General features: G+C 40.9%; 1 protein-coding gene across 1 annotated transcript; it reads right to left on the bottom strand.

Annotated features, from left to right (window-relative positions):
- On the bottom strand, positions 8,810 to 13,308 carry LOC109227308 (N-alpha-acetyltransferase 20). Its single transcript, XM_019392421.1, has 6 exons — positions 13,077 to 13,308; positions 12,599 to 12,689; positions 10,676 to 10,808; positions 9,480 to 9,549; positions 9,323 to 9,383; positions 8,810 to 9,233 (listed from the first exon to the last, which is right to left on the bottom strand). Exons 1-6 carry the CDS (start codon positions 13,152 to 13,154, stop codon positions 9,142 to 9,144), a joined length of 525 nt encoding a protein of 174 aa, XP_019247966.1. The 5' UTR covers positions 13,155 to 13,308; the 3' UTR covers positions 8,810 to 9,141.

Genomic DNA, 15,195 nt, shown 5'->3' with positions numbered 1-15,195 from the left:
GATATGTTGGTCAAATCAAAAAGGAAGGAAGACCACATCGACCACCTGAAGGAAGCCTTTGGTATACTAAGGCGATACGGCATGAAGCTGAACCCCGGAAATGTGCCTTTGGCGTAACCTTGGGCAAGTTCCTCGGCTTTCTGGTGTCACAACGAGGCATTGAGGTCAATCCCGACCAGATCAAAGCCATCGAGGGAATACCCAAAGTATTGACCAGCAAGAAACAGGTACAAAAACTAACCGGCCGTATAGCTGCCCTGTCGAGGTTCATCTCACGATCCACTGATAGATGCCACAAATTCTTCAACGTGCTTAAAAAGGACAACGGACTCCAGTGGAATTCAGAATGCATCGAGGCCTTAAGAGAACTAAAGGTATACTTATCTTCGCCCCCGCTCCTCGCCAAAGCAGAACCCGGCGAGCGCCTCCTGATATACTTGGCTGTATTAGAGGTCGCAGTAAGTGCAGTGCTGGTCCGTGAAAATAAAGATATGCAATCTCCAATCTATTACATTAGCAGAACCCTGGTCGACGCCGAAACAAGGTACCCCCACCTTGCAAAGTTGGCCTTGGCATTGGTCATAGCTTCACGAAAGCTTAGACCCAATTTTCAATGTCACCCCATATTGGTGGTCACGACCTTCCCCCTAAGGAGTATCCTACACAAACCCAAGCTATCAGGGAGATTGTCCAAGTGGGCCATAGAATTGAGCGAACATGATATAACATAACAGACGCGAACAGCGATAAAATCGCAGGTACTCGCCGACTTCGTCGCCTATTTCAGTGCCAAAATAATGCCTGAAGTCGAGCAGGAAACTTCTCGTACCTCTCCTAGTTTACCCGACCTATGGGTCCTATACACCGATGGCGCTTCCAACGCGTCAGGATCTAGACTGGGACTCGTACTCGAGGTCCCAACAGGTAAAGTCATTCGCCAGTCCATACAGTGCCCCGATATAACTAACAATGAGGCCGAGTATGAGGCCGTAATTGTAGGACTAAAGCTAGCTCTCAAATACGGAGCACGACGAGTCGTTCTTCGATGCAACTCACAACTCGTTATCAACCAAGTCATAGGGACTTTCCAATTCAAAGAGCAGAGGCTACAAAAATACCAGGCAGAGATTCATAAACTACTGCAGGAATTCGACGAATGTCAACTCGATCAGATACCTTGAGCACAAAATGTCGAGGCAGACGGCCTCGCCAAGTTAGCAGCAGCCACTAAAAACATTAGAAAAGACAACGTGGTTACCCTCCTCCACTCGTCAATAGATCAACTTGAGGTACACTCTGTAAATTTAACATGGGACTAGCGCAACCGTATTATAACATATTTGCAGGAGGGAGTACTCCTGTCAGACAACAAAAGAAGCCAAAAAGCTTTGAATGCAGGCGGCCAAATACAGCATCATAAACCACGACCTATACAAAAGAACGTTTGGCGACCCCTTGGCAAAATGCCTAGGTCCAAACCAAACAAGACGCGTCCTCGAGGAAGTACACGAAGGCCACTGTGGTGCACATACCGGCAACCGAGCCCTCGTTAGATGCCTTATACGAGCAGGCTATTATTGGTCTACCATGAAGAAGGAAGCCGCCGACTTTGTCAAGAAATGCGAACAGTGCCAGAAATACGCTCCTATGATACACCAAGAGGGCGAGCACCTCCACTCAATCACATCGCCATGGCCATTCATCAAGTGGGGAATGGACATCGTGGGACCACTCCCAGCAGGACGAGGTAATATACGTTTCCTTTTGGTTTTAACTGACTACTTTTCTAAATGGGTAGAAGCAGGCACATTCGCCCAAGTACGCGAACAGGAAGTTGTCACATTCATATGGAGGAACATCATATGCCTCTTTGGCATCCCTAAAGAAATCAGGTGTGACAACGGACCCCAAATCACCGGGAAAAAGACCGCCGAATTCTTCGAGAAATGGCACATCAAGCGAATAATCTCCACGCCATATCACCCTGCAGGCAACAGCCAAGCCGAGTCCTCCAACAAAACAATACTAAACATCTTGAAGAAAAAGCTTGAAGACGCCAAGGGACTGTGGCCGGAATTGCTACCAGAAGTGCTATGGGCATACCGCACCACGCCAAAAACAAGCACAGGAGAAACACCATATTCACTAGTATATGGGACTGATGCAATGATACCAATCGAGGTCGGGAACCAAGTTTGAGAAACTCCAATGAGAGCGGAACAAGCAACGACAAGAACAAGAAACAGGACCTCGACGAAGCAGAGGATCGAAGAGACATGGCTTACATAAGAATGATAGCCCAAAAATAGCAAGCAGAACGGTATTACAACAAAAAGGCCAAAGTACGACCACTCAAAGTCGGGGACTATGTACTCAAGGCCAAAACATAGCAAAGACCCAAGAGAAGGTAAATTAGGAACCAACTGGGAGGGGCCATACAAAATCACGGCAGCAGCAAACAAAGGATCATTCCAACTGGAAACAATGGAGGGAAAACTACTATCAAACAATTGGAACGTCGCCTACCTCAAATACTTCAACTTCTGAGAACGGACGCCCTCCAAGTCGTACTCTTTTTCCTCAACCGTGGTTTTATCCCAATTGGGTTTTATCGAGGAGGTTTTTAATGAGGCGAAGAAGGGGACGTCTCGAAGTTCAAGTATAATTCATCACCCCGCCTATCGACTACTTCTCCAGGACGAGCGATAAAGGGACTATGGTAGATTGGAACTTCTCAAATGTATGTATGGAACAAACAGAAACATGTAATATTCTCTAATGAATGAAATAAACAAAGTAGCATGCAACATCTTTGCACAACTCCACCAAATCATTTTACATTCTACATTCGACTCGCTCGAACTACATTACATTCGACCTTGCTCGAATTACTTAACATTCAACCTCGCTCGAATTACTTAACATTCGACCTTGCTCGAATTACTTTACATTCGACGTCGCTCGAATTACTTTACATTCGACCTCGCTCGAATTACTTTACATTCGACCTCGCTCGAATTACTCTACATTCGACCTCGCTCGAATTACTCTACATTTGACCCGCTCGAAATACTTAACATTCGACCTCGCTCGAATTATTTGATTTTCGACCTCATCAAACCTCGACCTTGTTCGAGCTAATTAATACTCGGCCTCAAGTCAGTTCATGTTTGACTATGCCAAAATCAACATTACAGGCAAACGGTCGAAAAATCAAGGACTTTCCTGCATAGAAAACAAAAAAAAAAAAGAACGGGAATCAAAAAATACATCAAAAAGGCAATTATTCCATTTCAATTGTCGGATTACAGTATTTTTTACAAAGGGCTTGAGAACGCCCTCAAAAAATATCAAAGTAAAAAAAAGAAACTAAGTACAAAAGCTTCACGCCACATCATCCCCATCAGCATACTCATCATCATACCAAGGATCAGAGGCAAGCCCATCCGCGGCATCGTCATCATCATCCCCGTCGGGTGTACCAGGGTCGTATCCACAAGCTTCACGAGTGGCACGTGCCTTGACACGGACGCCCTCAAGCTCCGCCTCAGAAATCTTCCCGGCAACCTTCAAAGACTTGTACACATCAAGTTGAGCCTCGGCATGGACCTCCATTTCATACAACTTCTGTGGCACACCGGGATCGGCGGAAGTATGAGAGGTAGATGGTTGTACCTGTTGTCATGTCTTCTCGGCCCTCAGGGCAACGACTTGCTCATTTAACTCAGATAGATCCGCCTCCAAACCCATGATTCGCTCCTCCAACCTCGCCACTTTAAACGCCGACGTCTCTGCCTCATTAGCCCGCTCTGACCTGCAAACACGAAGGGCGTCATCTAGGGCAGCCGCCTCAGCCGTAGTGGCCATTCTGACTTTCTCAGCCCGACCCAACTCTTCGATCTTGGCACTCAAATCATCCCTCAGATCGACGGCCCTTGCCTCCCACTGCTCGAGTTCAACCGTTAAAGATGCCACCTGCGCCTGAAGGTCAGCATTCTCAGCCATTACTCCCCTGCTCACCTCGAGCTCGTCCTCCTTAGTCTTTAGCGCTCCCTCAAGCACGCTACACCTGCTGATGGCCCTCATAAGTTCCTCGTCCCTCTCCCTCAGCTCTTCGTCAGCTTGTCATCCTTCCGTTTGAGCCCATCACGGAGCGAATGAAACTGGCCATCTTGGCTGAGAAAGTTAGCTAGCATTCGGTGCTTGGTACGGTACTCCCTGTACTTGGAGTTCATCTTCTTAAAAATGGTCGTCCTACGCTCCTCCCGCCGGTCGCGCTCAATCCCTATAATAAGGGTCTGACATGCAAAAAAGGAAAAGAGGTCAGTGTAAGCAAATTACACATATGAAACAAACTTAACCTAATATGGAAAGACAAACTCACTCGCAGAGCCTTGCCGAATATACCCAACAAAAGATCCGCATCTCTTAACGTCTCTAGAGTCGTATTCTCGAAAGCTGCGGATAGGGGAGCAAAGGCCGGCATCGCCCGTTCTGAGTTGGACAGGAGGTCGTAGTCCACGGGAATGACTATATGCCGATTAGGACCCTCCGTCCTTATCTCCACACGAGTAGTCCTCTCCATGAAGGTCCGTATCTCTTCAGGGTCGATGTCCGAACCAGCGTCATCGTCCCCCACAGGGACAGCTTTACCTCTTCCGGCCGCCGATGTATGAGCCACCTTCAGTAGCTCGCATGAACTATCCGCCACCACGAACCCCCTCAACCTCAGAGGGCCTCCTCTCCAAGGTGGCACCCACTGCGGAAACGGCCTCAATGTCTGGTGTAAACACCGATTCCGTTCCCAAAGCAATGAATCTTTCCGGCTCAACATCAACGACAATGGCCTTCGCGGTCTCTACCCTTCGTCTTTTCCTCAACGATGCCTTCTCGCCGTGAGATGATTCGTCCACAAGGTGAAAGATAGGCCTAGAAGAGATCTCATCCAGCACGGCAATAGTTTGAGGGGCAGAATCCCTCATTGTTGGCATAACTTGAGTCTGACTTCCTCGAGCAGACTCAGCTAAAGCAAACTGCATTCCAGCCGACGCGACAACCTGGCGAAATGCAGGGACTGGAGCCTTCGCCTTTTTGGAAATCCGCTAACCTGGCACCAAAGGAAGGTCGATTCAAAAGGCAATAGTGAACGACAATAAGTTGGAAAGTATAAATGATACTTACTGGACGAAGTCTTGGGTCCGAAGCGCTTATGAAAGGATGCCCAGTCGCGAATTCACACGGTGTGGGATAACATGCGAGCCACCCAATCTTCAATATCGAAGACGGGAGAAGGTGCACGCCTCTCAGCTGAAAACAAGGAAGCCATGAGTGAGTCAAAAATGAAAGAAGAGAAAGAAAAAAAATGACGAACGCACGGCAAGATACTTACAATTATAGTTCCATTTCTCGGGAAACCCGATTGGATTCGCCACCAGGTGCTCGGTTTTGATGAAGAAGTATTTATGCCAGAACCGCCGGTTCGCCTTATCATCCATCCCGACCACCAGCCCTTTGCCACGATGTCGCAGATGTATCAAGGTGCCTCTATAAAAGCTGGGCGAGAAGAGATGCAGCAGATGGAAAATATTGACCTCACAGCCGGCCAACTCTGTGTACTTCGCCAATATCAGAAAAACTTTGTATAAATAAGGGGAAAGTTGCACCGGGCAGATGTTGTAAAAACGGCATAACTCCTCCGCTAGTTGGGGGGGGGGGGGGAGAGGAAGAGAATAACCTACTAGGAATGGGTAAACATAGAAAGCACAATATCCAGGTCGGTGAAACTGTACTATGTCGTCTCCCGCCGGAATAATCTCAACGTGAGAAGGAATACGATATTTGGATCGAAGGTCGGCTATTTGATGCAACCCCATCTCAGAAAGCTCCTGGGTAGGAGTGGGAGCATGTTCCTTTGGGAAGTCATTTCTGACCAAAGGATTTTTGGGAACCACCTCCTCCACGGTGGGGAAGCTTTCTTCCTCCTCAACCATGAGTTCCTCACCGCCGGGAGGAATGACCACCGATAAAGGAGTGGCATCGGAGACTCCGTCGTGAATATGAGGGGAATCTGACATATTTCCGTAGTAAAGCATGCACAGCAAAATCAGAGAGAAAATATCAACTGGGAAAGAAGTCAGGAACCGGAACTGAAGAAGCTGTGAGAAATCGAAAATGGTGATCGGGGGAGAGGGTCAAAGAAGAACAGTATGCATACAAACAGAGAAATGCTGAAAGCTTCGAAAATGAAACTCCTCTCCTCTATTTATTGGGTTGGGTAACACCAGAACCAAGGCAAAGAGCCGTCAATGGCACCAAAATTGAAGCGATAGAAGCACATACATTGCAGTGGGAAGACGCGTAATGATGACGCGCGTGGCATGATGTCATCCTACGATAGCCACACCAATTGCAATCTCGCCACCATTTCGACCTCGGCCGATTCGGTTCAATCGTCATGACCAAATTTCCTCTGAACGGTTGCAGGCAGGATTCGTTCATCGAGGACGTCCAAGATCACGACCTCAACAAGCGGAGGGACTAACTGTATTGGTCAAAATTTGGACTAGACTTAATAACCGCAAATGGATATGGTCGGGGATTAAGCCGACCACGGCTTAATGGCGAGGAGTCGTCTTAAGAAGGATTAGCGCCGAGGTCGAACAAAAGATGTAAGGAAATCATGGTAGGATAAGTTTAGAATAGAAGGAAAGAATATTCCATCGAATATTCTTTCAGTTGTACTTTTAGGGTTTTCTAAGAATATCCCCTATAAATAGGAAGAGATAAAGAACAAAAGGGGGATCCTCACTTTTCGATAAGAGCACATTGTAAAGGGTTGACTATAAAGAACATACAAAAGCTTGTCTTGTTCACTGATTACATTGTTCAATATACGTTGTTCATTCACATGATCCAAAGATTCCTTATCCATCTCCCTTTTCTATCCCCCCACGTTGTTGTCAAAAAGGAGAATCGTCCAAATCACCTAACATTTGGGTGATAAATTCCTTTTTATTACATTTATTGCCATTATCTACACTTATTTCATGCTTCTATTACTACATTCATTGACAATCATTGAACATAAACTTGATATTTGTTATTCTTGAACACGGTCCCATATCTCTGATATACCCCAGTTTTAGATCTAGAATTTATTACGTTTAACTAGGATTCACCCTCTATTTTCTCATTAATTAGTTTAACAAAAAGCTTAACACTTTTTGGTCAAACACAGCTATTGCACGATAAAATATTAAGCTTTGGTGGCTAGAAGCCTAGAATTGAATTCGTGATAATCAAATGTTGGTCAAAGATTTCAAATCAATTGATGTAGAGTACCACAATACGTACGTAGTATGAGTACGAACTTAGTGTACCTATATATGTTGTGTGTGTGTGGGGGGGGGGGTGTTTGTAAAAGCAAAATTTGAGTCTATGGTGGTGGGAGTATCGACAAACTTTTTTCTCTTCAGGTTATATTTGTAATTTGAATTTTGACATCTTAACTATTGAGGTATTCCATAATAGTAGACAAATATGCTTTATAAAGTTCTTCGTTAGAGCTAGGATGGCCGAAGTTAGTAAGGCCTCATTTGTTTTTTTAAGAATCTGAATATCAAGATGTATATTGAGATTAAGATATCTGAATCTGAATACATATTTGAATATATTAAGATGTATATTAATATCTGAATACTAAATAATTAAGGCTGTTTGATTTTTAACATCTGAATATATAAAATTTATCTTTATTTGAAAATTAATAAACATAAAATTCAAATGAAATACTATCTAATCTAATGTTCTATCAATAAAATATATAGTTTTTTAAAATATGATAGTTGTTCGTGGTGATGGCTAACGGGTGAATGCCGACTAGAGACGGTGGTTGGTGGTAGTTTTGGTTGATGATGGTGGTTCATGCTAGTAGCTAGTAGTGATTGGTAGTGGTGGCGATTATGATTGAGGATGGTGGTGATAGTTAATACTAGTGGGTGGTGGTAGTAGTTGTGACTAAGGAAGGTGGTGGGTGGTGGTGGTAGGTTATAATGATGGGCAGTGCTGGTTGTGGTTGTTGATGGTGATGGGGTGGTCAGTTGTGATAGAGGTGGATGAGTGTTGATTGTGGGTGAGAATGATGGTGGTCGGAGTGGTGGGATTAGTGGGTGGTGATGGTCGATAATAGTGGCGGCTATGATTGAGGATGATGGTGGCGTGGTGGTGTTGGAGGTGGTGGCGGCATGGTGGCAGTTGATAATGGTAGGCGGCAGTTAATAATGGATATGTGATAGCATCTTAATGAAATTAAGTCACTGTTATAGATCTTAATCAAACAAACCTCTTCAGACCCATTAAGTGGTTGTGAAGACACTTAATGGTTAAAATCTGAATAATTAAGATTCAAACTTTAAAAACAAGCGCATTTAATGCTTGAGATCTAAATGATTAAGATTCAGACCTCCATTAAGTGCAAACAAATGAAGCCTAAGACTCGTTGCATTTGAAGAGGAAATTGAGTGATTTAAGTATTGGAACATTGTAAATTTATGTAAAATTTTGTCAAAGATGTGTTTTTTACATCTTAAAATTATTATTAGTTAGTCAACGATGAATAGTTGTGAATTTTAAAACAAACTCGAGACTTTCAAATTGGATAAAAAAGAAAAACCATTTTAGGACAAAATTTATTCAAGACTCCACTTTACGCCTGCTGATTTATGTATTGATTTAAGAGTCGTTAAAATCCATCTATTAGTGGTGTTATAAAATTGTGTCAAGTTATGAATTTCAGATGATCTCATAGAAATTCAAATCAATCTTACCGGAAGGGCACGCTTTCCATTACTTAAACTACTCGCTAACACGTCTTGACTAATACACACGACATGCTCCAGCCTTTGCAGCCAAAACACAAGGCCAGAAACTCTACCACTTGTTCTTAAACATAATATAATGATCAGGGATCAACATGTTTAAGCCCAAAATCTTCACTCATTAGCAGAGCAGTAAAATAAAATGCATCCATTTTCAGAAAGACACAAGAGCCCGGACTCCTGATCTTAACACATTTTCAGATGGACTTCTTGATGCCTGAACATAGCTTGTTGAAAGATACACATGGTAACAGTTTTTACTGACTCAGTCATACTCCAATTCATCCGGAGTTACTGGCCGCTTAAGCGGGATGATAGACTTCTTTTCTATGTCTCGCGATAACGCCTTCCTCATATCTGGAAACAGCAAAGAAGAAACAAGGGTCATGCCAATGACATCATACAGCAGAATAGAAATTATGTCATAGTTAAATGCAGCAACTCACCCAAACCATCTTCCTCCCCCGAGTAATAACGTAAAACCCGCCTATATATTACATAATCGAGCTGGAAAAGAAGAAACAGTTGAAAGGATTAGTTACAAGAGGACATATTTATCCTGATACAATTCCTAACAAGGTTACTCTAAGGAAAGGTTACTACCTTCTCATACATCTTTATGGCTGGCGTATTTGATGCTCTCACAAACAGGTCCACAAAGTAAGCCTTATCACTGCACAACAACGCTCACCTCAGTGCCAAGCTTGGACAGAAATTGACACAATCAAAAGGCTTAATTCAACTAGTAGCCACAAAACATCGGCAAAGTTTACATAAACTTTATTGTTCTTGCCTGAGTACTAACTTTATGCCATCACACAAAGGGGGTGACGAATTCATTATTATAAGTAGAATAAAAATCAAAATTACACACTACTAGGAGCACCAAGAAACGACGGCAAGTTACAAATCTGATTCTACTCTCATCACATTAAGCTTCACATCATCATGCAAAGGCTGGAGAACCTAAGCAGCCAATATGGTACTAGAAAACGAAAGCAAAGCTGAACTCCACAAGGTCAAAAGTTATGTTAAGATGATGTTGATCTCATTGTATTCACTTCGCACTCAACTTTTGTGCGATCGCATGAACTGACAACCTAATTATAGCTGGAATAACAAGACAGGGAAATAGGACTCCAGTTCCAGTATCCACTAAACTGGAATACGGAGGAGGTTCCACACCATCTAGAATGCACCCAGAAGGCTAAAATTGCAATTTTAATTCCCCCCCCCCCCCCCCCCAAAAAAAAAAAAGAAGATTGCATTTACGGCCCAAAACCTTGCATTACTTGTACAAGTGTACCCTGTTACTATGTATTCATTCAATCAGTTAAACATGTATAAGAGCAAAACATTCACATTGTAGAACTTATTCTGAAGCTATAATGATATATAAGGAGGTAAAACCATAAGGTAGAAAAGACTGTCATGTACTTAAGAAATTTAGTGAGAGAAACCACAAGCTAGATTAAAACAGGCGAGGATGAACTGTAAAAAGACTATGCATGCCAGGTTAAAATAAATACAACTCCATGGTAATGTACAAGTCTAAACATAAAACGATACTGTGAAACGGCACAATGATAAATTTCGAAGATGAAATCAGAATATGCAACCAGGATTCATGACATGCTGAGGACTAAAATTTTACTATGTAACGACACACTCCCTATAATCTAAAGCCTGAGTGGCATTCTCAATTTGCTTTTCTTTCCGGGATTCTAGTTATCACAGGCATTAATCTCTCAGTAATAGATTCTAGCAATGAACAGTTTTCCCACAGTATAGTTGCTTACATCTTATCACTGACATCTTCCAGCATGTTCATCAATTTCTTGGCTAATTGCTGCCTCCGATATTCAGGAGCCACAGTTACTGCAGTGACATGGCCATGCCAAGATTCACCTTGCCCTTCAACCTTTCCCATAACTGCACGTATAAACTAGACATTAGTTACCTTATTAAAAGAAAACCAGACAGTAGTTAATCATTATCAAAAAAACAAAAAACTAGACATTAGTTAAAGAAACACATGTTCCTTGTGAGTCATTTTGGGAAACACAGAAGACAAACTCTTGTTTTGGTTTACTAGAACCAGAATGTACCAGACAGTAGCCAAACTAAGACGAAACTACATGATTGACATCTAGCCGCTCTGTCACAAATGTTTCAGTCTATAACATTTTAAAAGACATTAGTGACAACTTGTAAATGAGACCCTTTTTTTAAAATGGTACCTACTGAAATTGAATCCTTTTCACTAAATGAAGTCGAAGGGAATGGTTACTTGCATCTGTTTTAAGCCTAGGACCTTTTACTGGAAATTTTGCGAGGAAAAGAAAATAATGTTATGTGTCTACGGGACTAGAATTTTAAAATCCACCTAAAGCTGCACAAGTAATCTACTTTCTGATCTGAGCAGCCAATGCTCAGGTCAGTAATCCTTACTACTAATTTTAGAAAGATATAGCATTAACGAAGAGGAAGCTTTGCTAATCTAACCCTTCTTACTTTCTGAATGACACCATCTTGGAAAGTCCTAAGCTGACATATAATAATCAGTCAAGTACAAGGCATCTAACAACTTCAGGACTAGAGAATATGGTAGACACCATCATCTCCTCTGATCTAAGTGACTAGCTATTACACACAATAAAATTTAAATATTGAGAAGAAAAGTTATGCAAATTTAAATTGCACCGGTGTTACAGAACTATCTAAAGATGAGTTAAGTAAGCACCAAGGGGTCGTTTCGTTGGAGAGATATGGGATAACAATCCCAGATAAAAAGTGGGATTATTTTATCCGTGTTTGGTTATGTGTATCAATTAGTCCCAGGAACCATTTTATACTAAAATGGTAGAATTAACTATCCCATATAGAAGGTGGGATAGCTAATCCCATGGGATATCCCAACCTATTCGATATCCTTGTCTATCCCATCTTGGTAACCAAATGACCCCTTAAGTCATTATTGAAGTAGAATTGTTCTCAATAAATAAATTTAAAAGATTGAATTCCATTGTCTAATCATGAACTATTCTTTTCTTTCCTTGATAACGGCGGTGTTTAGGTAGCTTGCACACACCTCAATTATTGCATAGTTTACCAATTACCTCCCACCAATATAAACACCGGGTAATTCTGCTCATCAAGGCCTAGACAAAAAAGGGTAGCTCAGTGCACAAAGTATCTCGTGCTCACGCAAGGTCTAGGGAAAGGCCGCACTCCAAGGGTGTGTGATGCAGGCAGCTTACATGGATGCAGTCATCACGTTGATTCCATGACTCGAACCCGTGACCTATAGGCCACACGAAGATAACTTTACCGTTGCTCCAAGCCTCTCTTTCCCACCAAGGCCTAGATCAAAGAAATTACTTGCGTCTTTGAACTTTGGTCTACCATAATTTTCACCCGTGTCATTAACTGCTAAATCACACCCCTCGGGTGCCTGTCAAATCATGAACTATAAACGAGAGCTTTGGGTATCTTACTTCTAATTCTTGCAACTCTTGTCTTGATCTTCAAAGATTTTCTATATTACTAAAAGAATCTAGTAGGACCGTTACCTACCACTAAAGAATTTTTTCAACGCTTCAAACTTACATTTGATAGTTTCTCATTTAACCAATCTATGTAAATTAAATAAGCATCATTCGCCAACTTAAAATCATCCTTAAAAAGCTATGAATTTCAAAATCTACAGTGGAAGAACTCACTGTATCCCATTATTCTGCCACCAGGAGCTTCTGCAACATGGAAATAGTCCGGCCATCTCGCCATGTATGTCATGTAGAATGACATGTTGAACTACATCACAAGTTAAAAACTCGTTTCAAATTCTAACAAAAGCACTATAAATCATGTTAAAACTCGTTCAAATTTTACAAGGTACTAATAATCATGTTAAGTCTCGTTTCAAAAACTGAAAAAAGGAACCAAAAGCATGTTAAAGCTCGTTCAAATTTGACAAGGTACTATAAATCATGTTAAACCTCGTTTTAGTAAAATTATAAAACGGCACCATAATTCATGTAAAAACTCGTTTCGAAATCCTAAAATCCACAAAAAAAAAAAAAAAAAAATGTTTCAAATCCTGAACACTAAAAAGTCATGTGGTTTTCGCTCAGAATAAGAACACGAAATTTAGCGAAAAAATAAAATATAAACAGGAGAAAAGAGAGCTAAATGATTTACAGTTTCAGTAAGATGATCAAGATTGACTGAGGCGAACCGGAGAAGGTCATTGCAGCTGAATCTACGAATCGTCGTCATCCTTTCTCTCTCTTCTTTCCTTTTCTCTCTCTCTCTGCTCAACTCTCTGGTATGTACGGGCGATAATGGATGCCGAGGCCCTTTGTGTGTTAGATGTGAACATCACGGCCCAAAAACCTTTCACCCGGCCCGGAAAGGAAAAGTTCACGCCGGTCTACTAATTTAGGGCAAAATAAAATATTGGCCGAAACTAATTGCATATTCTCTAGCAAAAAGTATATATATAATATACTAATATATGCATATAATACAAAAATATATAAAAGATATATATTTTTCGTCGGCTATTATTTTTAGGAACGGCTAAAAATATATATTTTTCTTAAGAATATTTTCCAAAGTTATGTAGTAAGTTTTTAAAATTATTATTCAACCTATAATAATCGCCTTATTTACTAGTTTACAGATTAATACTTATCGTAAAAATTTACTTATTACCCCTAGAGAGAGTATTATTTTACAAGTGAGATGATGGTATTAAAAAAGAATTATACCTCATCGCATTGAGCTTAAATTCATTGACGAAGCAAGCAAAACGATGTTGTTGTTTGTTTAAGATGCATTGAGTAAGTTTAAAAATTGGAACAACTGCTAATACTCTATTTTGAATCGGTTCAATGAAATTCTTTTTATAGTAATTCCATTATTTTCCGTATAAAAAACATGCATCTATATCATAATTGTAGTTTAATCAACTGAATACATTTCACCGTGAATAGTCAGTCATTGGTTTACATGGGGGGAAAAACCATACGTGATTAATAACATATAAGTGACAAGAAAATTCATAATGAATTGAAATATGTACATTGTCAGTTTGTGACCTTGAATTCTAGATCTTATCCTGGACGAAATGGGCTATGATCTTCTGAAGAAAATGGAAGCCCCCCTCAGTATTTCCAGTGGATTCAGCTTTGGCATTTATAATAGAGATATCAATCAGAACTTTGGTTATGGCAGTCAACATCTTGTGCTACTCCAACTAGAATTCTAACCAAATTTAATCTGGTACAGTTGATCTAGTTTGCCCTATTTACCCAGTTCTTGTCTAGTTTGGTTCTCCTTCCTTTTTTGTCTCTGATATTGAAATTAGGAAAGAGGATCTTCCATCTGTACAAGTAGCATAATTAATTAAGGAGCCCATTTTATTTCCTTTAGTGCCCAACTCTCCTATTAGATAGCACACTTGATCAGGAAACAGTAGAAACATTCAACTATATAATCGTCAAAAATACAGTTATTGCTACACTGTTTAGAAAGCTTCAAATATACAAGTAGCTTAACAAGTATTTATTGTTATTAATCAGACAAACATATGGGGCGTGCATTTTCTGAAAACGTTTCAATCTTTTGAGATTATCTTCTACGAAATAAGAATGTGAATTTAGAGACATAACAAGAACGTACAGACAAAAATCACAACAATCACTTCTAGATAATTGCGGGTAATAACTTGTATCCCGTTAATCGCCGTGTGCTATCTTTAAAGTCGGGAAATCAATATCAATATTTTGAAAAAGTGTGACTTTGAAAGGAGCTGATCTTGAGATTTTGACTTTGGGGCACGTTAACTGACCTATGGATAAAACTTTAAGTTTAACAAGTTTTGATCATGGGGCAAAACTTTTGACCTTTAACATTTATTGAGACTATGTATTTTTCTTTGTATCTTTGAGTAGTGTAGTGGTTATATCTTTGAGTAGTGTAGTTGGTACAGTTGTGTGCAGCTGTACACATACATGTATACAGTATAAATAGGGGTTAGATATTTTGTACAGATACACTTTACACTTTTCAATATCATTGTATTCTTTCATCTTAGCTCACTCTCGAAATGAAAGAGAAGGTTCCAGTAGAACCCTAGTTTCCTCTGTCCGCCATTAAAGCTCAATCAAGGTGACTTTCTCTCTTGTTTCCTCTGTAATTTTGTCATGGTATCAGAGCTAGGCTCTCAATCCTAAGCTCAATCTGTTGACTCTTCACCCAATCACATCCCTACGACAATTTTAATAGTGCAAAAATTTCAATTTCCCCAATTTCA

The sequence above is a fragment of the Nicotiana attenuata genome, chromosome 6 (assembly GCF_001879085.1).
Source record: "Nicotiana attenuata strain UT chromosome 6, NIATTr2, whole genome shotgun sequence".
Taxonomy (NCBI): domain Eukaryota; kingdom Viridiplantae; phylum Streptophyta; class Magnoliopsida; order Solanales; family Solanaceae; genus Nicotiana; species Nicotiana attenuata.
Note: the sequence above shows the minus strand (reverse complement) of the source record. Positions and strands in the feature narration are given on the sequence as shown.